The sequence below is a fragment of the Zingiber officinale genome, chromosome 4B (genome assembly GCF_018446385.1).
Source record: "Zingiber officinale cultivar Zhangliang chromosome 4B, Zo_v1.1, whole genome shotgun sequence".
In the NCBI taxonomy this organism is placed as follows: domain Eukaryota; kingdom Viridiplantae; phylum Streptophyta; class Magnoliopsida; order Zingiberales; family Zingiberaceae; genus Zingiber; species Zingiber officinale.
In genome coordinates this window covers 25,190,934-25,216,944 of record NC_055993.1, presented here as the reverse complement: position 1 = coordinate 25,216,944, position 26,011 = coordinate 25,190,934, and the positions used below count along the sequence as shown (strand labels likewise).

At 35.6% G+C, this 26,011-nt stretch overlaps 3 protein-coding genes across 5 annotated transcripts; 1 reads left to right on the top strand and 2 right to left on the bottom strand.

Moving 5' to 3' along the window:
• Positions 1-285: 285 nt before the first annotated feature.
• On the bottom strand, positions 286-11,453 carry LOC121974875. 3 transcript variants are annotated; one of them, XM_042526147.1, is made up of 5 exons: positions 10,877-11,453; positions 5,560-5,769; positions 5,376-5,468; positions 5,138-5,252; positions 4,649-5,030 (listed from the first exon to the last, which is right to left on the bottom strand). In XM_042526147.1, the coding sequence occupies exons 1-4, from the start codon at positions 10,883-10,885 to the stop codon at positions 5,187-5,189; spliced, it is 378 nt and encodes a 125-aa protein (XP_042382081.1). In that variant the 5' UTR covers positions 10,886-11,453; the 3' UTR covers positions 4,649-5,030; positions 5,138-5,186. The 3 variants fall into 3 exon arrangements, 2 of the variants coding, with proteins under 2 accessions (XP_042382083.1, XP_042382081.1); XR_006110133.1 differs by lacking the exon at positions 5,376-5,468; XM_042526149.1 differs by lacking the exons at positions 4,649-5,030; positions 5,138-5,252; positions 5,376-5,468 and adding an exon at positions 286-381.
• A 1,149-nt stretch (positions 11,454-12,602) lies between these two features.
• Positions 12,603-18,208, top strand: LOC121974876 (peptidyl-prolyl cis-trans isomerase Pin1-like). The gene is made up of 2 exons (XM_042526150.1): positions 12,603-12,942; positions 17,891-18,208. Exons 1-2 carry the CDS (start codon positions 12,708-12,710, stop codon positions 18,013-18,015), a joined length of 360 nt encoding a protein of 119 aa, XP_042382084.1. The 5' UTR covers positions 12,603-12,707; the 3' UTR covers positions 18,016-18,208.
• Positions 18,209-21,905: 3,697 nt separating this feature from the next.
• On the bottom strand, positions 21,906-25,661 carry LOC121974874 (hexokinase-2, chloroplastic-like). The gene is made up of 9 exons (XM_042526146.1): positions 25,324-25,661; positions 25,007-25,157; positions 24,745-24,927; positions 24,315-24,389; positions 24,074-24,229; positions 23,796-23,891; positions 23,543-23,673; positions 22,374-22,455; positions 21,906-22,296 (listed from the first exon to the last, which is right to left on the bottom strand). Exons 1-9 carry the CDS (start codon positions 25,599-25,601, stop codon positions 21,961-21,963), a joined length of 1,488 nt encoding a protein of 495 aa, XP_042382080.1. The 5' UTR covers positions 25,602-25,661; the 3' UTR covers positions 21,906-21,960.
• Between the last annotated feature and the right edge of the window lie 350 nt (positions 25,662-26,011).

Genomic DNA, 26,011 nt, shown 5'->3' with positions numbered 1-26,011 from the left:
TATATATATATATATATATATATATATATATATATATATATATAAACAAGAATCAGTTATTCTACATAAAGCCAGCATGCTTAACACAGAACCGAACTAAACAACAATCAAAACATGTAAACATGGTATCCAGTATCTGCTAAATATCATAGATGACAGTAAGAGACTGTATGGATATAGAAACGACTAACTCAAAGGTTTGAGTGGAAGTATCAAGCGCAAGAAAATAAGATTGGAGTCAAGGTAAAACAGTCCTTATCCAAAAATAGTTCATGCACCAAGTTCAAAGAACTAAAGAGACAAAGTAAGAAGTACCCGCCTTTATTGCGAAGATCGTGTCAAACCATCCCAACGTCAAATCACCCATATCAAATCAGAATCCTGCAAACACATGATGCATATTACAGCTATGTCAAACATACACCAGTTAACTAGACCCATCATGAATTAGGTGGTTAACCTATAACCAAATCTGATCAAGGAAACCCCTAATTTAATAAAACCCAAAAAAAAAATAGAATCGCATATCAAACCAACTCCCCTATGCGAAAGCATTACAACCTCGAAGTCAATCTGTCAACAATCGAATCTGCTACTAGAAGCCCGAAACCATCATGAAAATAAAACGACCATGGAGACACATCCCCAACCCATTCAAATCTATCTCAGAGTTCAAAAATCATCTCGGAGAACCACAACTCCTAACCCAACAAGTTATGTCCAAAATCTGAAACTAGCCCTACAAGGAAAATCCAAAGCCTTCACAAAGAGCATGAACTTTATTGAAATCAATTCATAACCTACTAAATCTATCCATAAGACCAAAGATTTCATTAAAGTCTCCCAATTTAGTTCACACTATACATAGCTAATCCAAGAGCCAACACAACAAAACCATGACCATTCGCAGAAACAAAATAGCATCAAATTACATCCACCCAAAAACCACAGCTATTCACAGAAACAGAACAACCTTGCAATGAAATCCTCATCATCCCAAGTTATGCAATAAAGCAGTACACCTTTGAATCAAATCCACGGAGAAACCACAATTTATCGAAGAAACGGCACATCATCGAATCGAACCTACACATTCCCAAATTCGTTCTAAGTTACTAAAGCAATAGGTCACAAGAACATCATCGATCATGGTCCCAAATCTGTTCAACGTTTTCGAAGCAATAGATTAATAAGAGCATCATCGATCAAGGCTTAAAACTTCTACAACAAGAATTGACCGAAACCCAACTAGTGAGAAGAACGCAGCACATCAAATTCAATCAAAAGCCCCAATCCACATCTAACTAGAGAACAGCTACAACAAGATGAGATCGAACCATGGCTTACCCCTTATCCAGATTAGTGAAGAGGAAGGAGGATCGGGAAACTCATTCACCCCCTAACCTAGGTCTCGGTCGGCGATGGATCAAGGTGGTCGGCGGCGTCTGTGGTTCTTGCGTGAGGGAGCGAGGTTCGGCGAGGGCAGAGGAGGCGGCACTGTGGTGCTCGTGTGAGGGAGCGATCGCGGCGGTGCCGCGTGAGAAGAGAACCCGGCTGCTGTGGTGATCACGCGCGAGGAAGGAAGGAGATCGGCGGCTGGGGCTTGAGAGAAGAAGAAGGCCGACGACGTCCGAGGTGCCCGCGCGAGGGAGAGCCGGCGTCACGAGGTGTCCGCGTGAGGAGGAGCGGTCGTCGGGGTGCGGGGGCTCGTGAGAAGAGAGGAGCGGCGATGTGGGAAGCTAGGGCATGGGGAGGTGCTCTTATAACTTAGGGAAATTTTAATTAAACTCCAGATCTGTTTCTCAATCAACTCCTACCTCCGGGTATTCCTAACAGGCTTTTATCGGACCCATTAGTGCATCCCCTCTAATGCGTCATACGAGCTCCAATTAAATCCTAGAAAATTTCTAAAATTTCCTAAAAATTTCGTTTAGGTTATTAGCCTATTAAACCTTATTATTTAATTATTATTTTGTTATCGTATTTTACACTCTTATCTTCTCAATTTTTCATTGAATTTTTTACTTTTGCCTATTTCATCCACTTTTATTGTTCTTTTTGATTCCATTTAAATTCTTGTTGATTAAATCCTTTTGATTCATGTATGCTATGTTTATAGTGGTGGAGAATTAGAAAATAAGCAAGTTTATAGTAGTCAAATGTTGTGAGTGACATTGAGTGAGCTCCACTAAAATGTATTTTTGTGTGTGAGGGCTAGAATAGATGAATACCTTGTGAGATTGCAACTTGCTTAATTTTTCAATTGGATTAAAATTATCATACCTACTGATTATTGTTTGGATTGTATTCATGAATGTTTGTGATCTTTAGATGGTCTTAGTTAAATTCCTTTTACTATCTTCTAGGTATTGCTAGGAAATTTTTTGTGGAGATGAATTTTAGTTTTCTTTACTTGAACGGGGCGTCCAAGATTAAGTGTGGGGGATTTGATAACCATGATTTTGGCTATATTATCTTGATTCATAATGCATGTTTTTAATGATATTTTCATAGCTTAAAGTCATATTTACTTTACATTTCATAATTTCATTTTATCTTGGACTTAATTGCAAATTGGTTCATAATCATGGTATTTGATGCTAATATGTGATTATTATTTTGTAGGCATCAAAAGGGTCATGGACCCGATCAGATCAGGCCACATTTAGGCTCAAATCAAAGGCTAATCAAGTCGATCAAGCCTTGGAGTGTTTTGGACCATCCATTGAAGATCAGAGAGATTTGAGTCATCCATCAAGGATCTGGTCCATCCAAGCTACGAGGAAGCACATCACAGCCATAGATGAAGATCCAAGGGTTTTGATCTAGATCTGAGTTCATCCAGCCGTTGATCAAGCCCAGAAACAATCTGGACCGTCCGATCAGATGAGGAGAGGTTTAAATCCCGCGAGAAGCTACAGTGAACTTCGGGCTTGGCGTGTTCGCGCTTTTGCTACAGTACCTTCTTCTTCTCCACGACGCTGAAGATCCCATTCACCATCTCCAAATCTCGGGCTTCAATCCTGACTTCAACCACGAATTCAGGAATCAACGACAATCAGCAAGTGAAGAGTAGCATCGCGATCCAAGGGCGTTCTCTAGATCTGCGACACTTTCTTCCTCCGCAATTCCATTCATCCTCATATTCAAGGGCGTTCTCTAGATCTGAGGCTTCCAGACATTTGCAAAGGTTAATTGGAGTTTTCCTGAAGCTTTCGCAATCGTTCCTCTTCCACATAAGCTCAGAGCTGTTGAAAATCGGACCGATCACCCAATTGAAGTTTCGATTGTCACTTTATTCCTCTGTTCTTCACGCAACAGGATCCCGAGCTAGAAGGGCGTTCTCTGCAGCTTTAAGATCCTTATTCACTGGCTGAAGATTTCAGATGCTGTTGTTGAGAGTTGTATGGGTGTTCTCTGAGGCTCCTTCGCAGATCAGCGACGAGAAGGGATTTGGTCTTGGATTTGGAGTTTGTGGAATGCTAGGGTTTTTGTTTCCTTTGCCTTTCTTACAATTAGTTTAAATTGTCCACATACATGCTCAGATCTTGTGATCTGATTTCATTACTTTGTCATTTCTTCTTTGTTTCATGTTTTCTGAAATTCCCGAATCTGAATTTTCTCACTTGCTTTCTGATCTTGTTGAATTTCTGCATCCAAAATAGTGTTTAGCTACTAACATAGTTGCAATCTATTTCCTAGTTTGAATTCTCTATTTTAGTTCATGTAATTTAGAGTTAGTTTCAATTAATGAGTCAATGAAACTTTTATTCTAAGCATTGGAATTGCGGTGAATGTGAATGGAGTTTGAATGTAAATGTTTGTCTTGAGCCTTTCGTTATTAACCTTTATTAAACTTTGTTGAATGAGAGTGAGAGTTGAAGATTTGTTGTTTGAGATTGATTGGTGAGGTGGATTGTTATTGGAAATAGGATGCTAGTTCGGTTTCTAGAAGTGTAATAAGTTCTTGAGTTACATGATTACTGTGATTGTGAATTTAAGAGATAATAATTGATCTATTTGATTCAATGAGGCATTAGAATCCAAGCTTAGTTGATGCTTATTTGATGAGAAGGAAATGGATCATGTTTAGATTAGAATGAACTTTTCATAATCTTATTTTTGATTGTAGATGAATTTCGGTTGAAGTGTGAATGAAGGTGAAAAGTTTAATTGATCCTGTGGATGTAAGGAATCAATTTTGAATTAATTCTAGAATTAGCACACGCTCACTAGTTATCCTTGGAGAAAAATACGACTTGGGACTCCATATTACAATGCTTTTATTTAGTTCAGTCGAGTTCCTAATTTTTATTAATTTGGTGTGTCACGTGACATGTAAAAAGATTGACATCACATCACCAATTACTTCACATTCACTTGGAATTGGATATGCCAAAGGTCTTGATTTATCCACTGCTCCATCAATGGAGACTCGCATGCAATTCTTGGGAAATGGAACACCATGAAGCATTTTATCAGGTTCATTGATACAAACAATTATACCATATGTAACAACATTTGTACTAGATTCCAATGTCAATGCAACTGATTTACCCTAAAATACAAATAGGCATGTTGATTATATTAAGTTCATATCTATATAATATTAATTAATATAACTACAACTAGTGTTATACCTGTAAAACATCATCTTTAGACAAAATCTGCATGGCATCATCATCAATCTTCATGTCATCTTCTTTCATGTGATGTAACTTCACTGAGCAACTGCCTTTGTCATCAATCAAAATGTCGCATGTACCCCTTTTATACACCATTGATTCAAGTTTTTCTATATGTGCATCTTGTTCTGAAATTTTCTTCTTTGCCTCCATCAACTCCCTTTTATGCTCAGTGATTATATCTCGGGCAACATTATATTTCTTCCATGTTCTACCAACATTGAAATATATTGTTGGATTGATATGACTTCCAATACCCCTCACACGCCCAACATATTCTTCAGTTTCAAGTGCTTTGGTAAGTATATCCTCTTCTGTCCCTTCAATTTTTAGCTTACCCTCCCTCTTTATTGTATATAATCATCATGTCATGCAATATTAAAAAAATTATTACTAAAAAAATTTATCATTTCAATAAAATTGCATATGTTATGTAGTGTTAAATTACTTACAATCTTTTATACTCTTTTGATCAAATCCTCTCCTTCAAAGTCTCCTTTGCTAACTCGTCCTTTTTTTCGACATAATAGCTCTATTAATGTCATCATCATCACATAATTCAGTTGCCTACAATAAGAAAAAACCAGTAACTTTTGTTCTCTCATCCTTTCTTCCACATAATATGTGAAATAATTTTATGTGAATAAATTAGAGGGTTCATAAGGAAATATTCTAAAAATAAATACTTACAATTTCTTTAGCAAAGCATGCATATCCTTTACGTGAAAGACGATGAGGATATATGTGTTGTTTTTTTCTCTCTTTTTGTTGATCACTTAGTTTCTAGTTATTTCAAACAAGTGGCATATCAAATCTGAATATAAATAATGGCTTATGGTCGACTAGTTTTAAAAGAATAAATTAAGAATCTTACAATGAAGTCTTCAGACATGTGACTAATGACAAATGAACTCCAATCATCTCTTGTAATACCGTAGCCAGTAGGTGGCTCATTCAACTCCTCGAGTTTATCAAGCTTGCTTAAAATGAACGTCTGAGTGAGATGAGTTGTGTATTGACGCCACTTACTATTTGCTAATCTCAAACACCCCTTCTTCCACTTTATGTCAACATTGTATGTCAACTGTAAATTACACAAATGGAAATACATTAAAAAGATTAACATAAACATTAAATATATCATAAGAATGTGAATATTATAATTGTAAAAACATGCTAACTTACATTAATTGATTCTCATATCAATTCTTTAACATCATTTGGAACATGTTTCCAAGTCTTGTAATTAATATTAACCTTTTCTCGAGCAAACACACCAATATAACTTTGCATTGCAACAGTTTCTCCTATTGGTTGTCCAAGTTTATTGAATGCAACATCGTTTCTAATTCCTTGGACCCTTTGCCTAGCAAGCTTATCTAAGTGTGTACGATCTCTAGACATTCTTGTGGTTTTTGTGTCTGTAGAATCTAACACTATGTTACCATCCCAACTCTCTCCAGTGGCAACGAATGTAATTTTTTCTTTACCCTTTCCAATTTTCATATGTTGTCCTAATCTCTTACTCTTTGCAACTCTGTCACAACCATCAAAACCTATTTTAAGCTTTGTAGATGATTCCATTGAGCCTTCTGTTGATCAACATAAGTTGTTACAAACATGCGTAAACTTACAACAACAAGATAAACTCATAACAACAAACTCACATCAACATGATAAAAAAATGAAAGATAAAAGCATAAATTTGCATCATCATGATAACAAATCAACTTCGAAAGCAAGATAACATATCAATATTGTCCATAAAATCATCTTCAAAGGTAAATAACATATCAATTAAAATTATTTACAAACTCATCTTCAAAAGAATAAATTCAGCAGTTAAATATTGTCAACCCAACTCCCATCACAGTCTTCACGAATATATGGTGGTTCATTATCATCTACTCCATCAACATCCATTGATGGTAACACTACTAAAACATTGATAGTGGATTGCAGTGTCTTTTAACTCTTCACCCTGTATGTATTCAAAGTACCATCTGCTTGGAGTTGCAAGTACAACACTCCATAAAGGATCTACAGGATCTTCAATGTAAAATACTTGCTTTGCTTGACTAGCCAAGATAAAAGCGTCAGATTTGAATCCAAATCTATTGAGATTTACCAACGTGAAACCAAGATCATCTACTTCAATACCATTATTATTCTCCAGCCAATTACATTTAAATATTGGAATTTGAAATTTGTGGTAATCAACTACCCATATTTCTTCTATAACTCCATAAAAAATCATATCTAACACAATAGGATTTTTATCCTTTGCACTAGCAACTTGCATTGTCTTTGTGACTAAGCTGACTCCGGAGTTTTGAACAACTCGTATATCATCACGCTCTTTTGTAGCATAAGTAATCCCATCAATCAAATAACTAGAATACTTTAAGACTTGCTTGTTAGGTCCACGCGCTATCCACTTCAATCTTTCTGATACTTGATGAGTGGAATTGTCAACTACACGGGCAACCTATATTTTTTATATGATAAATTGTTATTTAAGTATAAATAAGATAATGAATGTATGCCAATACATAATACTAAAGGAACATACACGATCACACAACCAGGTAGCAAACGTTCTGTTATGCTCATCTTGTAACCACCTCTTGGACTTAGCATTACAAGGAAATCTTGCATTCAAATATGCCATGTGTTCCCTAATCAAATTATTAGAAATAAATAAACAAATAGAATGTAAGAAAACCACATGAAAGTATTAATAAGTTGGATAAATTACTCGATATAGAGATCAATCTCAACATTATTTGCCAATACGTAACGATGTGCTTGCTACAACTCATCGTCACTAATGGAGTGCACTAATGCACCTGATAAAGGCTTAGTAACTTCTATTTGTTGATGACTTGATGGGATCTCAATTGTGTGCACACTACATAGATAGTCTGAGCAAAATTCAACAACCTTTTTAGCAATATAACATTCAGCTATACACCCTTCAGGTCAATTACGATTTCGCACATAACCTTTCAAAATCATCATGTATCTTTCAAATGGGTACATATACGTATACCAAACTGGTCCACACAATTTCACCTCTCGCACAAGATGAACAATTAAATGAATCATTATATCAAAAAAAGAAGGGGGAAAATACTTTTCAAGTAAACACAATATCGTCACAATCTCTTTTTGCATATCATCCAACCTTGAGACATCTATCACTTTATTACATAACACATTGAAGAAGAAACACAAGCGAGTGATGGTGTCTCTGACATGTTTGGGCAAGACACCACGGATGGCCACTAGAAGCAATTGTTGCATTAAAGAGTGGTAGTCACGTGACTTAAGGCCAACAAGTTTCAAGTCCTTCAACGACACAAGGATTTTAACATTGGATGAGTAACTTGATGGAAGTTGTATTCCAAACAAAAAATTCAAAATCTTTCTTTTCTCATCCTTACTAAGTGTATAACAGGCTGCTGGCAAAAATGTTCTCTTCTCCCCCATACATGGTGCCAAATCTGTCCTCACATTCATTTCCAAAAGGTCTAATCTCGCTGCTACTCCTTCCTTTGTTTTTCCTGGAATGTCAAGTAATATACCGATGAGACTTTCACAAATGTTCTTTTCAATGTGCATCACATCAAGAACATATCGAATGTGTAGATGTTTCCAATACTGAAGTTCAAAGAATATTGATTTATTTTTCTAGCATGATTTTACATCAGCCTTCTTCGATTGGATTTTCCCACTCATTTTCCCCAATGACAATTAATTCCTTCAACTCTTTCAAAAAACTTCATCGCCACTCAATGGTTTCGGTGCAGGGCTAAACTCTTGGTTCCCATTAAATGCCTTCTTTTTCCTTTGATAAGGATGAGTTATAGGTAGAAATCTTCTATAGCCTGTATATGACATTTTCCTACTATGCTTCAGTCTTGTTGAATAGGTTTCTTCACCATAAATCGGGCATGCATGATATCCTTTTACAATACATCCTGACATATTTTCATATGCAGGAAAATCTTTGATTGTCCATAGTAAGACAGCTCTAAGCAAAAAAGTTTCTTGTCGATATGCATAAGCATTTTAAGTCATCAATTAGAAGTGCTAAGTAAACATCAATATCATTTCCTAGCTGTTTGGGGCCAGAAATCAACAATGGGAGCATCATAAATTTTCTCTTCATACACAACCATGGAGGAAGATTGTAAATGATCATTAAAACTGGCCAACAACTATATGCAAAACTCATCAAACCATGGGGATTCATCCCTTCAGCTGATATAGCCAATCTAAGATTTCTTGTCTCAGTAGCAAAATTTGGCCACTTGCGATTGACTAATTTCTAAGATGGTGCATCAGCTGGATGACGTAAGTATCCATCACAAAGTCTTTTATCAGTATGCAAAGTCAACTCCTTAGATATCTCTTTATTCCGAAACATTCTTTGAAATCTTGGAATAAGAGGAACTACCACAAAACCTTAGCAGGAACTCTTTCATTTATAGTATTTTTTTTTTTTGCCCAACTTCCACCTTGACATCCCGCAAGTAGGGCAATTGATAAAATCCTCATACTCCTTCCGATATAAGATACAATCATTAGGATAAGCATGAATTTTCATGTAATCCATCCCTAATGCACATAAGCTTTTTTTTTGCATCATACAAAGATAAAGGCAATTCATTATCATCTGGAAGCTTTTCTCCTAAAACTAAGTAGGTCAGTAAAACTTTTATCACTCCAATTATATTTGGCTTTCAAGTTGAATAATTTCACAATTGCAAATAACCTTGTAAATTTAGTGCATCCAAGATATAAAGGTTTCTTGGCATCTTCAAGTAGCTTATTAAATTGGGTTGGATTCTCAGTATAACTATCATATGTAGCATGTACCATATCTATGGGTTCCTCAACAACATTTTTTTGTTCATTTGGCCTTACTTGATCACTATCTTTATTTGAGTTCCTTATCGTAGATCTGCACCGTGTCATATTCATATATGATATGTCAAATCTATACCATTACAATACATATGTGCCCTTATAGTTTGTACATTTTTCTTCTTTAGATTGCCACATTTTGCATATGGGCAAGGTATTGCGTTAGGATCACTAGCATTTTTCATTACAAATTGTAAGAAAGTCTCTACTCCAAACTCATATTCTCGTGATAGTCTATCCTTTGACATTCATTCTTTGTTCATTCTTGTTACAATTAATCAACCAATAATGAGCTAACACCTTCAAAACAGTTAAAAATAATATAACAAAATATTAACACAAACACAAATCTAAAATAATAACAAAAAAGTCAAACAATTAATTAAAACTATATGTAGCAATATAATTAACTGTATGTAGCAATATGATCAAAACAATTAATCAAGATAATTACAAGATTCTAGAATAAAAAAAAATGTAACAATCGGTATTACAAAACAAAGCACATAGCAACTAACTGAATTTCGTAAAAATAAGTGATACACTACAGATTTTAACTTAAATATAAGTGATACTGTACATATGAAATGTAATTTCAAATTTCAATTAGAAAAGAACAAAGAATTAAGATGAATGAACATGAAAGTCATGTAAGCAAGTCATTTAAATATCTTGGATATATTATTGAAAACAATGAGATGTTGATGGGAATTCTACAAGAGAAGCTACATAATCATTTAGAAGGGAATACTAACTATAATAATAACCCTACGAAAATACAAATTGTAAGGTGTCATAAGGTGATCCCACATTATTGGGATAATTTGACTTGCTATATCAAAAAAAAAAAAACATTGCTTATTATAGACCAATCAACAACCAGCATAAAGAAGATGAAGAAATAACAGGAACAGCTACTATAGATGCTTGTTTTTCAGGGACAATAAAAAAACACAAAATGAGATTATGAATTGAAAAAAAATGCAAAATTAGCAATAGATAAAAGCTAATAAACAACAGCCAAAATAGACATATTATTATATATTTTAGGAAAAAGCAAACATAACAAAGAAAGTAAAAAATGAATGAGAACCTATTGGAATTGGGAAAATGGAACACTTCTACATTTGATACAAGCAACAATATTCAAAGACATACAAGTACATTTACAACAGAATAGAAGGGAAAAAAAAGAAATCACACACAATTAAATTTAATATTGATATGGGAATAGAATGAGGAAGAGACGTGTGACTCACTGCTCGCATGAGAAGAGCCTTTTCCAACGGCGTCGGTTGTCCTAAACACCTCAAGTCGCTGAAGAGTGGCGGAGGCTAGGTCGCGGGACGCATGGGGCTTTTGCGGAGATGTAGGTTTTTGTGGGGGCTAGGTTTTGGAAGGAGATGGAGGTTTCCGGGAGAAAGAGGTTAGGTTTTGGTGGAGGCTTGGTTTTGGCGGACAAAGGAGCTGACCATGCGGAGACTTAGTTTTCACGGAGCAGAGACTACCATGCTTTTCTTGGGGAGACTTTCGTCGAGCAAAGGTTTTGGCGGAGAGATGGGGGCGAGAAAAGTTTTGGCCAAGAAGAGGTTTTCACCGAGAAGAGGTTTTGGCAGAGAGATGGGGACGGGCGAGGTTTTGGCCGAGCAGAGGGTTTCGCCGAGAAGGTTTTTTTTCTGCGAAGGTTTTCGCCAAGAAGGTTTTTTTTCTACGAAGGTTTTCGCCGAGAAGGTTTTGGTGGAGAGATGGGGGCGAGCGAGGTTTTGGCCGAGAGGTTTTTGCCAAGACGAGGTTTTGGCAGAGAGATGGGGGTGAAAAGGTTTTCGTATGTGAGGAGATTTGGTGGAGGTTAAGCTAAGTTTTAATTTGACGGAAATAGAGGGTACAATATTTAGTATTGTAGATAAAAAAATTTTATAGACAACGTTTTTTTAAAAAGTGTTGTTTTTAACTTAAAAAAAAATTATTAGACAACACTTATTTAAAAAAAAATATTATCTTTAATAAAAAATAAAAAATATAGACAACACTTTTAATAAAAAACATTGTAAAATAAAAAAAGATAATGTTTTTTTAAAAAAGTGTTATCTTTTAAATGTTATGTTATCAGTGGATTTCGGTCCACTGATGGACCTAGAGATCTCAGATTGCACTTATTTCAAGTCCTGCGAATTTCTGAGATTGCAAGGAATTGAATGGTGTCATCCATTACATATTTTGACTGATCCAAATAATATTAAAATATTATAGAAAAAATCATCTAAAATAACCTAACATGGCCCTGATATGGTTAATATCAAACCCATGTTGGGCTTGATATGGAAGAAGCATATCAGGCCCAATGTGGGCCTAATATAGAACCATATCAGGCTAAACATGAGCCTGATATGAACTATATCAGGCCCATGGTTCATATCAGGTCCACATTGGATTGTTTTAGCTCGACCATATTTTAACACCTAGAGACCTTGAATTGGACTCATTTCAGGTCCTGTAGATTTTTGAGGTTGTAAGGAGTCCAACGGTGTCATCTATTGCATATTTCGACTTCTCCGAAAGTGTTAAAATATTATTGAAAGAAACACGTTAAACTCTAATTCCGTGGGCCTATTATGAAATTATATCAGACTCATATTATGTTTTGCATGCATGCATATCTCCCAAAGAGAGAGGAAAGAGAAGATGGGAGGAAAGAAAAGAGAGGATGCGTGCATTACAGAGAGGGAAGAGAAAAAAAATTATATATATAAAAAAGAGGAAAGAGATTGACAAATGATTGAGATGTATAATGAAAAGAATAAAAAATTAAATATGTTATTTGATAAATATCAAAGTATAATATATTTTTTTATCAATTTATAAATCTAAGTGCGTCTTCTAGTAAATTGTAGTTGTTTCTTTTGAGAGAAGTAGTTGATTGTGGTGAAATGAAAATATTCACATATATTTGGCGCAAGGTGAAAGTTTTCCAATCTATTTTATTTTGGCGAATCCCACCGCCATCTGCTGATCCACTGCGCTTTGAGCCTTCGACAAAGCCCGCAAAGAAAAATAGAGGACCGCAAGCGAGAGCGGAAAAGGAAGAGGACGATGGCGGCGGCGGAGCAGGTGAAAGCTTCGCACATACTCATCAAGCACCAGGGATCCCGTCGCAAGGCCTCGTGGAAGGATCCCGACGGCCAGGTCATCTCCGCCACCACCCGCGACGCCGCTGTCAGTCAGCTCCTTTCCCTCCGCGAGGATATTGTTTCCGGCAAGGCCCGCTTCCAGGACGTAGCAGCACGCTATTCGGATTGCAGCTCCGCCAAACGCGGTGGCGATCTCGGTCTGTTATCCTTCCTATCCGCCTTTCCGGGCGTCCTAGGGTTATATTACTGGACTTTCCGTCCCCCACTTCTTGATCCGTTTTATCTTTTCCTTTATTTTATTTTATTTTATTTTAATTGATATCTGCTTTCATGGTACCGATTTTCAATTGATCATCAAAACATCTATTCAATCCGTCGACTAGCTCCTTGGTTGGGTTCATTTGTCTTCTTCGTCTGAACTATCGGGTTGATCATTTTTTATTTTCAGAACCCTCATGTTTGTGTCTCATCTAGGGTAAATTTACCATGTGTATATTTCTTATGTGTGGCCTCTTTTGCAATTCCTAAAATTTATAGTTTTGAACGCGTTCGTGTTATGGATTTGATAGGTATATGATAGTGCATGATTAAATTTAAGAGCATTGGGTATTCCAGTGATTGATATTGATAATCGTATATGGCTAGTGGGAAAAATGAAATCTATATAAAGGAATTTGATTTAGGAGATCTTTGCAGGACAAGATAGATACTATTAATAGTTTTGTTTTTGATCTTGCTGTTAATTAAGGTATGTTTCCATCACAAAATCTTCATTTGGCACAATCACTATCTTTGTTTATGGTTAAGAGTGAAAATCCACCATTTACACTGATGCAGTCATGTAACTGAGAGAAACATGCCATCTCTGTTCTATCTGTTTACTTATACTATATCATATGGAAGTTTCCATATGAATGATTGTTCTTGTGCACTAATTTTTTGGAGGACAACAATAGAAAAAGATTGTACGTTCTAACTATTTAGGGTCGATTACATCGATCTTATTTACTTCTATATAAGATCATACTAGTCAAGGTTTAAAATTTTGAGTTGTGCCAGAGTTTCGGATATGACTGAAATAATACGGTTTCGGTACTGTATTGTGTCATGTCAATCCATTTTTGATACTTTTTTTAATATAAAATATATTAATTAAAAATATTTTTATTAATATTTGAGTGTTATAGATACTTTTTATTAAGTTATATTTGATATGTTGAATATTGAGTTTCAGTTTTAATATTATTTCATGAAATGTTTGATTCTTATTAAGAAAATGTCAATTAAGGTTTTCTGAAGTCCATTAAAACCATTTAAACTTAATTTAGATATATTTTGATCTATTTAAAATTAAATCCAATTTATATATAAAATAATTTAGTTTATTAGTAATAAGACATTTTATAAAATTAGAAATTATATTATATATATTTTTTTTTATTATACCTAGTGAGATAAGGTTTGATTGTTGTAGTTATTATATGAGAAGGGAAAAGGATAATCATCTTTAAATAGGTTAAGAGGTTTTATTTTTCCTCTATTTACCTTAAGAGGTATTTTTTTCTCTTTGTTTATTTTAATGAAGAAGCAAAATAATGAAGAAAAGAGGAAAAAAATTAATAAGGAAGAAAAAAATTAATGGATACAATAACAAAAATCATGCCTTATCCCACTAGGCCGGGAAAAAAATTAAAAGAGAAAAAAATTTTAAAAAAAACAAAAAAATAACAAAGGAAAATTTTAATAGGAAAAGTAAATACTGTTTAAAAAATAAAAATTCAACTTTTAAAATAAAAATATAAATAAATAAATAATAAAAAATTAGCTGCTAGTGAACGACATCCTCTGCGCTCCCGCGGAGGCTGAACAGGGGTCACGGAGGTTACTATGACCATAGGCCATGCTGGTCACGACACCCCCCTCACCCCCACGGCGGCAAGCGTAATGGTAAATTCTGTCTGTGCCAATTAGCACAACACAAAATTAAAAACCATGATAGTTTATATACAAGTCAATTAGGTCTATATTAATTTTTGTTACTTTAAGTTGTCTCCTACGATTCGCCAAACCTACAAGCATCCCTGATTGTTTATACCATCTTAAGATATTTTTTATGGATGCTCCACATTATGCATAAATATTATAAGTTGTTGTATGATTCATGTAGAATATATTCTAAGTCGTTGTATGATTCATAAAATTGTCAAGAATTAAATACTGTAATTAAGGCTGAGTATTTGGTTAAAATTTGAACTGAACCGAATTAACCAAAACCAAACAAACCGAATTTTTTCGAACTCATCGAACTGACCAAATTTTCTAATAAAAACCGAACAAACTGATTCGTTAATTCTGTCAAAAACCAAATTAGCCGAATTAATTGAATTTTTCTAATTAGAGCTAAAAATTCATCATAAATCACAATAGTGCTTAAACTGAATTTATCATAACAAAAATTTTTACCGGTTCATTTTTTATTTCAGTTTATTCGGTTTAACCGAATAAGAAATTTTAAAATTGAAACTGAATTAACTCAGTAAACAGATTTATTTTAAGAAAATGAAATTCCGAAATAAGCAAACCGAATTTTTAAATTCGGTCGGTTCGGTTAGTTTGTTCGGTTTAACTGAATTCTTGTTCACTCCTAATTGTTTTGCATAATGAATTTGAAATCAAACAAAGTTTTTAAAAAAACTTCTACAAGCAATATGTGGTTAGTTCATTGCATAGCACATATGTTAGAGCAACAAGCTAGTCAAGTCCAAGATTCTACATAGGAAAAAAAAGAGGGGCATCTGTCCAAATTGTAGGATTGGAGCGTAGCATCAGAAGGTCTTATAATTTTATTAAAATATTTTAGAACTATATTTAACTTTATATATAGTTCTTAAAGTACTCCATCTTTACATAACAAGTATCAACTCTAGAAGATGAATGTTAATTAAGATGGATGATAATGATAATAGTTAAATAGGACACTTCTAATTCGAACTTGAAATGAATCTTATACAATTGAAAACTTTCTCAAATGATATGACACGAAAAAAAATTAATGATTAATTGAATTTATATAGTTATGTTTTGGGGACCAAGATCCTATGTATAGGGACAGTAAAGAGAGGATTGAAAGTTCATAAACCTTAGTCTAATTTAGATCCTACTTTGGATTTGTATTGTTTAGGTCAATTTGTATTGGAAGTTGTATGATTCCAAGGTCTAGATTGCACCATGGTTGCATATACTCTTGGTTGAAATATATAATAGTAATTTCATATGTAAAGTGAAGTATACTAGTCAAGCTCGTTCATTGATAAATTTCATATGTAAAAATGAAATATTCATATATAGCTGTATAGATTGCTTGTGTGGCTTCCTAGAATGCCTGGTCCTACATATTCAAGCCAGTCGTGGATAGGAACCCACATGCTATACATGATGTGGTTCCTTGCTGCAAACAGCTAGGCAACTGCTTTTTGAAACCATGTAATCAAATAACATAAGGTTTGATAGATAGAGGTCAAGATGTAGTCAACTGCCTATTCGTTTGATAGACAAAAGTTCAGTTGTACATAAAGTTAACTACTGTCTTCTAAACTTTTATTCTTATGTTATAGTTTCTTAACAAGAAATTGTTTGTTAATTGTAATAATACTGATTTAGTTTTATAGGTGACTTGGCTTCTCATTCCAAATCAGTCATCAATTTTATTGTTTTAGAACTCATGTTATGGATTGCTCTGAGTCTTTGCAAACCTCTCAATTGTCTTAATGTGCTATTGAAGAAAGTTCTAGTGGCATGTTCCCACTTCAATCACTTCAAAAGATTTCTGAGATATATTTACATTTTTACCTCCAAATTCATATTAGCATTATGTTGTATCTCTTTGTAGCTTTCATCATCACTTTTGCATATATTGATAATATTCAGGAGTCTGAGATGCATGAGTCAAAGTTACTTGTAAGAAAAGTATGAAATTTCTGTTTCTATACTGGTTTCAGTATCAGATCATAATGATTATGTCTTGGTGCTGAATGACACTTGGTATGGCATGGGTTGGCATGGTTGGTACCATGCCGACCTAATTTTACATCAATTTTAGGGTTAAGACCTTATAAGATTTTTAATGGGTTGTTAATTAGGATTATCTAGTGTTTTGCCTGATTTGGGTAGAACTAGAGCCAATTCAAGCTGAACCAAGTTATTATTTGAGTGAATATGAACTGAATTAATTTATTATATGATATAACATGAAATAATTATTAATTTAAACTTGCTCTATTAGGGATTCTCAAGCTCCTCCCTCCCTCTGCCTGATCGTCAATTCCAGACCTTCTTTACTGCATCAACTGCTGGTTTTTGATGCTCGATTGAACTCCATCCCTTTTTTGGTCCTTTGTTGCAAATCTTTATCTTGAGCTTTACTCCCCGCCCCTATTTCCCTTTTAGCCCATGATGGGGTTGGGTTCCACTGTTAGGTCGAGATGAAAGGCAGGTGCTACTCATTGCAGGTGATACATCTTTGGTATGCACGATGCAGGTGAAATATGTAACTTGATTCAGATGTTCATTTCTGATGTGGTGCAACCGTTGTAGGTTATTGCATACTGAGGTTGATCCTTGATATTATAAGTTACACTTCAGTTACATGAATCTTAGATGCTTATAGAGAATAATCTCCTTTAAACAAGAGATTGATTCAGTATTTGGAAACTATTCTCGCTTTCTTTCAGAATGACATCATAAGTTGGTTTGTTCATGTCAATTCTTAACCTGATCAATGATGTTCCTCCTAATGACAACAGTTATTTGTTTGAGAGAGAAGGGGGGAAATTCATTTGTATTATGCGTGAAAAGTTGGAACCTATCATATCTGCTGTGTTTATGTTATTATGGCTCTGCTTTCGTTAATCATACTGTTTAGTTGCTGGTTTAGTTTTTTATACCAAATTGCTCATCAATTTTATTCTTTTATCCCCTCACGTAACATGGGCTGTTTTCAAATCCTTGAATCATCGGATTGTGCTTTTGGAGACAGTTATAGAGTGATCAGTGATGTTATCACTTAAATCACTTAGAAATTTGCAATATTTAAGAGTAAAGCCATCATGACGACACTATCAATCAAATTACTTCGAAATACTGCAGGTCGCTTTGGGCGTGGACAAATGCAGAAGCCGTTTGAAGAAGCTACCTTTGCACTCCAAGTCGGGCAAATTAGTGACATCGTTGATACTGACAGCGGTGTCCATATCATTCTGAGAACTGGTTGATGCTCACTGCAGTATGGAACTTTGCTTTGAAACTCCATTCTGATTATTAAGGGAGAATCTACATGACATTAATAATAAGACGCCCCAATGATTTCGCTCTACAGTCATGCTTTAAGGACCATTGGTATAACTATCATTTTTTGGCCCTAAACTCTATTCAGCAAAATGATTGGAAAAATATTGATGTTTCGCTTGGTTTGTTTGTGACACGATAATTGAATCATGCTTACTTTGAAAAAAAAATGACGTATGTTTCATGCTCTACTGTCTATTATGCATGGTTAATCTTTGTTTCTGGATATTCGTAAATCCTTTCTGAACATTTTTTCTAAGTTTTAATTTGGTAGTTTCAGAATTATCTATTCACCAGTTGATATATTGATGTAACTTGTGTCTCGTTCAAGTAAAGGGTTACATCTCCCTGCGGAGGTAATGGTGCTTGAAAGTGTTGTAGATGTGATGAGTCATTGGGATATGTATATCGGGGCTGCCGTCTGATTACTTGAATGGGGAATGTCTTAGATTCACTGGCAACTCTTTTTTGGATGCAAATTGATCGCCGATCTAGTGTGAGGCTAATTTACAAGTTTCCGATGGAGTAGACTTCTAAACTAAGCTTATTCCCTCTTTTTAGCTAACATCAGATGTTTTTTTGGACCGACTAATTATGAGAATGATCAGAAGTGTTCCTGGTGAGTGATCCCGTAGTTCAACATTCCAAGTTTATTATCCTATAAAAGAAAAAATATTCTACAGTGTGTCATAATTGAGAATTGAATTGTGGATATTTGGGAGATTGTATGGGCGATTTATTGTTGCATCATAGTTTAGTGGCAATTTATTTCTTGCTTCCAACTCAGAAGAACATGTATATAAATGATAGTGATATGAGAGTTACCAAGAGTGTTCCTAAGGCGTAGCGTAGACAGTGGACACATAATATTTCTGGTTTAATGGTCAGAGATCGATTCTCATGAATTGATAATATGAGATTTATCTCATCATGCACCTAATACTTTGTGTATTTGTATTTATCTCTTTTCATATTTATGGGATTGGATATTGGGAGGACCGTTAAAGTAGCGGATGAGAGTTTTCAAGAGATTAAATTCTAAAGATTGGATAATGCTTCCCTCTGATTCAGCTATGTATTTCTTTATGGGAAGAAAGACATATTACCATTATCAACAAAATTATATATTTTTATAGGTAAAGTTAGGTATTAATCATAAAAGAAGATGTATAACTTTTTGGACATGTTACCAAAAAATTATCAAGTGTTTAAAACCCTAAACACGTGTTTGGACTTTAGATTTTGATGAGCATCCTTTTTGTGTCTACTATTTCATTGTCAAAAATGCATCCTTTGCCTGGTCAAAATCTGTGACCGTCTTTATCGTCTCTTGAAGACTTACAACATCCGTGATGCGTGGCCATGTCCTGTTGCATCCCTAGCTATGCTCTACCTTGTTCCACACTAGCTTGCTAATTTGGCAATGAAAGTAAAGATGGTCCAATGTCTCCTCCGCAACTCCATAGAAAGCACAAGTTTTCTCCTCCACATTATGTTTTCTTTCATCCCTAAGGTGCAACAATTGGAATCGCTTTTCTCCTCCACATTATGTTTTCTTTCATCCCTAAGGTGCAACAATTGGAATCTCTTTATCATTTATGAGCTATCCCACTATGCAATGTTTTGTTAAAGGCAATCACTATTTTTTTTTTTAGTTAGTACTTGCATAAGTATTTACTCCAATAAATTTTAGAATCAATTTCTAATAGACATAAAATACCTCATTGGATGTCTACCTCTTTCATGCAAAGGATCGTTGTGTTAGGGCAAAATACTTCCCATAATTTACCTATTTACATCTATCATGGGATTGGCGATATTGGGTCGTTTGAGATGAATGTTATCACCTTTTACTCCACTAAAATAGTTTTTGTGGAGAAAGGGGCTACTATGAGTTGAGGATTAAGCAAACCTGTATTCAGATGAGTATATAATACAATCCAAGTGGACTTAGTCTTTAGTTGGGCTAGATCAAATTAACAATCGATCTAAAATTATCATTTGAGGGTTATTTAGTTACTAAAATAGATTTCTCCACCTTCGACCTTTACCGAAGAGGAGAAGGCTAGTGGAGAACATCGTGCATAGATCTTGGAGTAACAAATCCTAAGAGGTTGCGAACAAAGTAAAAAAAAAAATATTTTTTAATATGTGTGTTGACCTTGTTAAGGTAATTAGTAAGAGATAGAAAAATTTTAATTATAGGTATACTATTCATCACCTCTCTAGCGATCCTAAGTACCCACTATCGACTGCATTTACAAGATCTACATAAGCAAAAGTGAGAAGGATGGTTAAGGAGGAGCCACGAGCTTAATACATCTGAGAGATACAACTCGATGATAAAAGGACCTCAAGACTTGAAGATACTCCAAGTAACATAAGGGGAGTGACCTGGATACATGGGTTGAAGGGTAGACATGCGACTTAAGTACTCAACCTTAGCAGTGATCGAAGTCATGACATCAGTTGACTAATGGATAGATCCATTCAATTGGTGACCTTGATATTCGTATAACCCAAGTTTATGCATGTTTGGGGTATTAAGTTTGGATCATCTGGTAGATAAAGATCAGTCAACTGCAAGTAACAAATTTTAAAAACCAAATAGAAAGTATATTCACTTAAGCTTCAAATTAAGTAAGTTGCTAGATAGTCTACCATCACATAACTAAACACATCATCTTCGATGATGATGCTCAAAAGCTAAAGTCTAAAATTACAATCACTCTCGTAATCTCTCATAGCTTTTATGCCTCCAAATCTTCAATCTCGTCAATGCTCTATACCCTCAAGTCCACCTAACATCATGTCTAGTTCATCCAATGCATCAAGCTCCCTAAGCTTGCTCTACATGTCATCTGACGTTCTTTGCCTACAAATCTACCTTGCTTCGGGCCGCCTTAGAGTATAACATCAAGCCTTCAATCCACCAAGTGCACCAGCCTTCCAATCTTGCTGAGTGCGCCATTCAATCCTCACCTTCTAAATCCAACTCGCGCTAGGCCTCTAAGCCATCAAACCCATGATCTCCAACCATATCCCTACCACTAGAGTGTCCTTCAATCTCCACAAGCCCCAACATTCATTACAAACCTTTAAGATGTTGAATACAAACCAATTCAACCATATCAACTCACCAACTCTATGAGCTAGCTGATCATATGTACTATTGCAAATCTATATTAATAATATAGATGAAACCTAACTTAATTTTTGTTTTAAACACATCAAATCTAATCAAACTTGAATGATAGAAACCAACCACTTAATATAATTTTCCCTACATGCGCACAACTCCCTGTGCTACACCAACAAATTTGCACCGAGGAGATGTGCAGAAAGAAAAACCTTTAGGCAACAACATTGCAAGTTCTCATCACTTGTTAACTAGCCACTTGAAGAAATCTAAAATCTCTTTTTATCTAACATGCCCTACGCTACTGTGCAAGGAACTCATTAGAGATTGAATATGCTGAGCCAAGATTTCGCTTTGTCCCATAGAGCATCAGTGGTTTGGACAAAGAAAGCAGATTTTGTATGCCTCATACGGAATCCTGTCTTTGGTAGGAGGAACTGAGGTGAGTAAGCTCGATGTTTCAGTTGGTTCAGCACAAACAGACTATGTTACTAGGCTATTTTGAACGGACTATTCTATTGCCATTGTGTATCACATCTCATGTAGATGCTTGTTTGTTCAATAAGAATACTACAAGTTATTCCCTCTACCGAATACTTGGAATTTGCTCAGCTGCCAAGCGAGCTGCTCCCATACCATAGGGCGTTGATGATTTTTTATCAGATACACTGACTGAAATTGCACAAGAAGAATCAATCACTAGGCTTTGTTTGCATCACAAGTTGTGATGTTGTCAAGCAAAATACTTAGAATTTGCTGCTGCTAACAGAGCAGCTCCAATGCCTGAACCATCTTTTGTGTGTTCTATGAAGACATTTTTGAAGACCTCCACCCCAAGTAGCTCGGCGACAGCCTCTTTGAGATAGTGTCTATATTGAGGGTAATGTTCATAGAGGCCACCATCCATTGCCACGACAGTTCTTTTTTGGAAGATTTGTCCTATGGAGTCCTGCTCTACCTTCTGCAGAATACCTACAATCCCTGCACCGGCAAGTCGACTGCCTCTTTTAACTATAGTGTCACAAATGTCTTGGACAGTTTTCCTTGCTCCTAAAGAGGAGTTTTTGACCTGAACAGAAGCGTGTTAGAAGCTCATTCATATCAAATAAGTAGAGCACTCAATGACAGTTCACGACTTAGACTTACGCCAAGTGTATCACTCAAAATAAGCCCAACCTTGTCGAGATCTCCAGAATCATCTTGCTGCATTGTGCAAAGATGAGGAGTGCTGTAATTCAGAAACAAGAGATCAGAATGTATCTTAACCCAAGTACTTGAGGATCATGATTGAACTCCCAAGACATCAATGCCAGTACTAGCAAAAGCAGAATACGTCTAAAACTTAAGCCATAAAACAATGAGACTTAAATTCACTCATTTTAAAATATTGTTCAAGCTACAAAGATGATCAGATCTTCGACAGTGATAAAAGAAGCTAAACATTGTGTTCCTGTGAACTTGTGCACGCGCAGTTTCCCAAGTCAGAAACATCATAGAAGGGTTAAATTAATCTAAAGAAGATTGCTTAATAGCTTCGAGTTTAATGACCATAAGGATGTACCTGAGATGATATTCTGCTGATGTAATGCAATAAAGCATTTCTCCACATTACAATTAACTTGGCATGCAACACTAAAGTGAAGGGATATATACTTTTGTTCGTATGAACTATAGTCATGCTCTTTCCAGGCCTAGGAAAGAGTAAACTATTCAATTATTCTAAGATCTTTCTGAAATTAGAAGGTAAAATTTATTCGCAACACATAAATTGATCTATGATCCAATCAATACATAGCAGATGCACCTCAGAGTCATTGTTTCTGTTTCATGGTAGAAAGGGTGAATCACCATCCAGATGTGACATATTCTTCAATGATGAACGAGATCTAACCACATATTGTCAAAAACAAGAATTTCAGAATTATTTTTATTGGGGGCAGATGTGACATGCAAAATCCAATAGCTATGATATGCAAAATCCAATAGCTAAAACATTGTAATTATTATGCAAATCCCATAGCAAAAAAATTATTATTATATGTTTTTTGATACAATGCTACCTATATCTATTCACTTTGTCACGTTAGTTTTCAGCAAAGGAATAACATATCACACAAACTCTGATACTTAGTTTTTTTATGAAAAGAAATTAAATATGCACTTGATCTTAGAAACCCCTTCATTAACATTGGTCTCCAATTTTTTTGAAAAAAGTTAGGCTTAAGTAAATGGTAGTTCATTTTATCTTTCTTTGAAATATTCAGGAGTAATTTGCAATTTATTCAAACCATCAAAATGCACATTAAGTTACTTGCCTTAGTGAAAATGGAACAGAAAGCTTCTCAGGGAAGGAATCACCAAACAAAGTGGAAGCTTTGGCCATCTTTTTCAACACTCTTCTCACAATTTCACCCAAATACATTCCTGATATTGTTTTTTCAAATAACTGTTTCATAGAAGAATAGCCATATAATTTACCATACAAGTATTAAGCAAAAAGTTGAAATTGTTAAAACAGAAATTTAAGACAATGAGTGATGGCATAAAGCAAAAACAGGGGGAAGTGACCTGTTCTCCAGGGTTAATGCTCTCACTGTCCATCTCTCTATCAAACTCAGTCAAAGGAAGGCCAGTTGAGAAAGCCCCCCATTCAATGTTGATAATCTGTGATTGAGCGGACAGTTAATTGGTCAAGAAGTTAAAATAGACAAGCGGTATTACATCTCATCTTAAACTATTTTTTGACAAACAAGAAGAGCAAAGTAAAAAATTAGCCCTGAATTGAACTAGAGTGTAAGCAAAGTTAGCCTACATCATGGTAGACTTAAAAGGTCTGCTTCACATACTGTTTTTCCAGATCCATATGCTGATCCCTGCAATTTTGGTATGGCTTCTATACTTTCGACATAGCATGCATTGGTACCGGTACCCAAGATGACCGCAACCTTGACATCTTCATCCCAATAGTGTGCCCCAGCTAAGGTACTGACAGCATCATTAACCTGTCAAGGAGAATACTCGTCTAATGAAGCTCTTGATAAATTTTTCACCCTTGCTCATAGATATGGATAATTCAATTCCACATACCAAAGCAGAAACTCTTATATCTAATCCTTGTCTCACCAATGCTTCATTCAAGCATACAACAACATCTCTTCCTGCCTGAAAATTGGTTCAATTATGTCATACGAAATGTAGCAAATACAACACTATTTCAACTGAACCAGTGAAATCTTTACAAGAGATAGGCGAAGCATGTAGGAGAAAGCAGATGATTATTAACCAGAAAAAAAAAAAGACTGACAATTGCCCTATGCTATGCTTGATCTTCTACATCCAGAAATTTGTGATCTTGCGGACATACAATCATGAAATTAATCTTCAGCAAGATCCAATAAACAGATACATTACTTCTCTAAAATCTTCGTCTGCTTTGAACTAAATATATCAGAGTAGCAATACCCATTCAAAGACATTGAATGTTTCGATCTAACAACCCAAAAGAGCAAATACTAACCGTCCCGGAAACTGCAAAACCCTTGGTCCACTTGATCAAAATGCCAGAATCAATAGATGTCTGTTTCACTGGAAAAGAGAACGTGAAACCGATCTCCCTCTTACTTCCCTCGGCAAGATGAAACTTCGTGCTTTCTTTCTCAACAAACCTCGCTAACCCAGAGACAATAAAATCAAACAATTCCTGTTTGTAGATGTTCCAACCATTAAAAATTATGTCGAGATAACAAAACGCGAGATAAAAGTTAACAAGGAAACCTAACCTCTGTAGTGCCGTACATAAGTTCCTGAGGAATGGAAACCTGCTCGAACTCCGTGTCGATGATACGCTCCTCTTTACCTCCCAACTGCACCCTCAGCACTCGGAAATTGGTGCCTCCAAGATCTAGCGCGTAAAAGAGCCCCAGTTCATTCCTTTACACGAAAAAACCAGATCAATGGTGCCCATTTCAGGCATGTAAACTCACCCAACTTTCTAAATAAGTAAAAAGTTTTTTTTTTTTTTGGGTGAGAACTAGAGGAATCTAAGATCATGTTAAGATCACCATAAATACAAGTTAAGACTGGAGAGGTGAGTTACCCTGTAGGAAGCGAATCAACATAACTAAGGATCATCTTGAGATCACTTCCACCATTTGTGGCGAGGCCGGCTCTCATGTCAGCGGACATGGAGTTGGCAACGTGCCGGAGAACCGGTAGCGGAGTGTCGCACTTCATCTTTAGGTCCCTCAGGATCGGCGCGACCGCCGCCAGGCCAGCGGCGGAGAGCGAACACCTCACAGGCACCGCCAGCTCCCTACGACGCCGGGCAGTGGTCGAGAAGGATCCTCCCACGGCGACGGCAGTAGCGCGCGACATCTGCGGTGGTAATGGGATCGTCGATTGGTAGGTTCGGGATTTACAGAAATAGACCTCATTTCCAGCAAACACAAGGTTCCCCTTATTTTATTAAAATACATTTCGGAATTTTAAATTATTTTAAGAAATTCTTATTATTTTACCGGTAAATTACTTTTAAATCCCCCATGCAAACTTAAACATTTACATTCAGTCTCTGTGTCAATATATATTTGTTTCCGATACATGATAAAACCAATTTATTTATTTCAACTCCCTAATTCTAGCGAAATTACTATATTGTCCTTTGAATTTAAAACGCTCAACTGAATACATTCTCTCCCAACGTCTGACGTATCACTTCGCGACTCCAAATCTCAGCAACGCACTCCTCCGTGACTCCAAAACTCGACGATGCACTCCACCTCCGT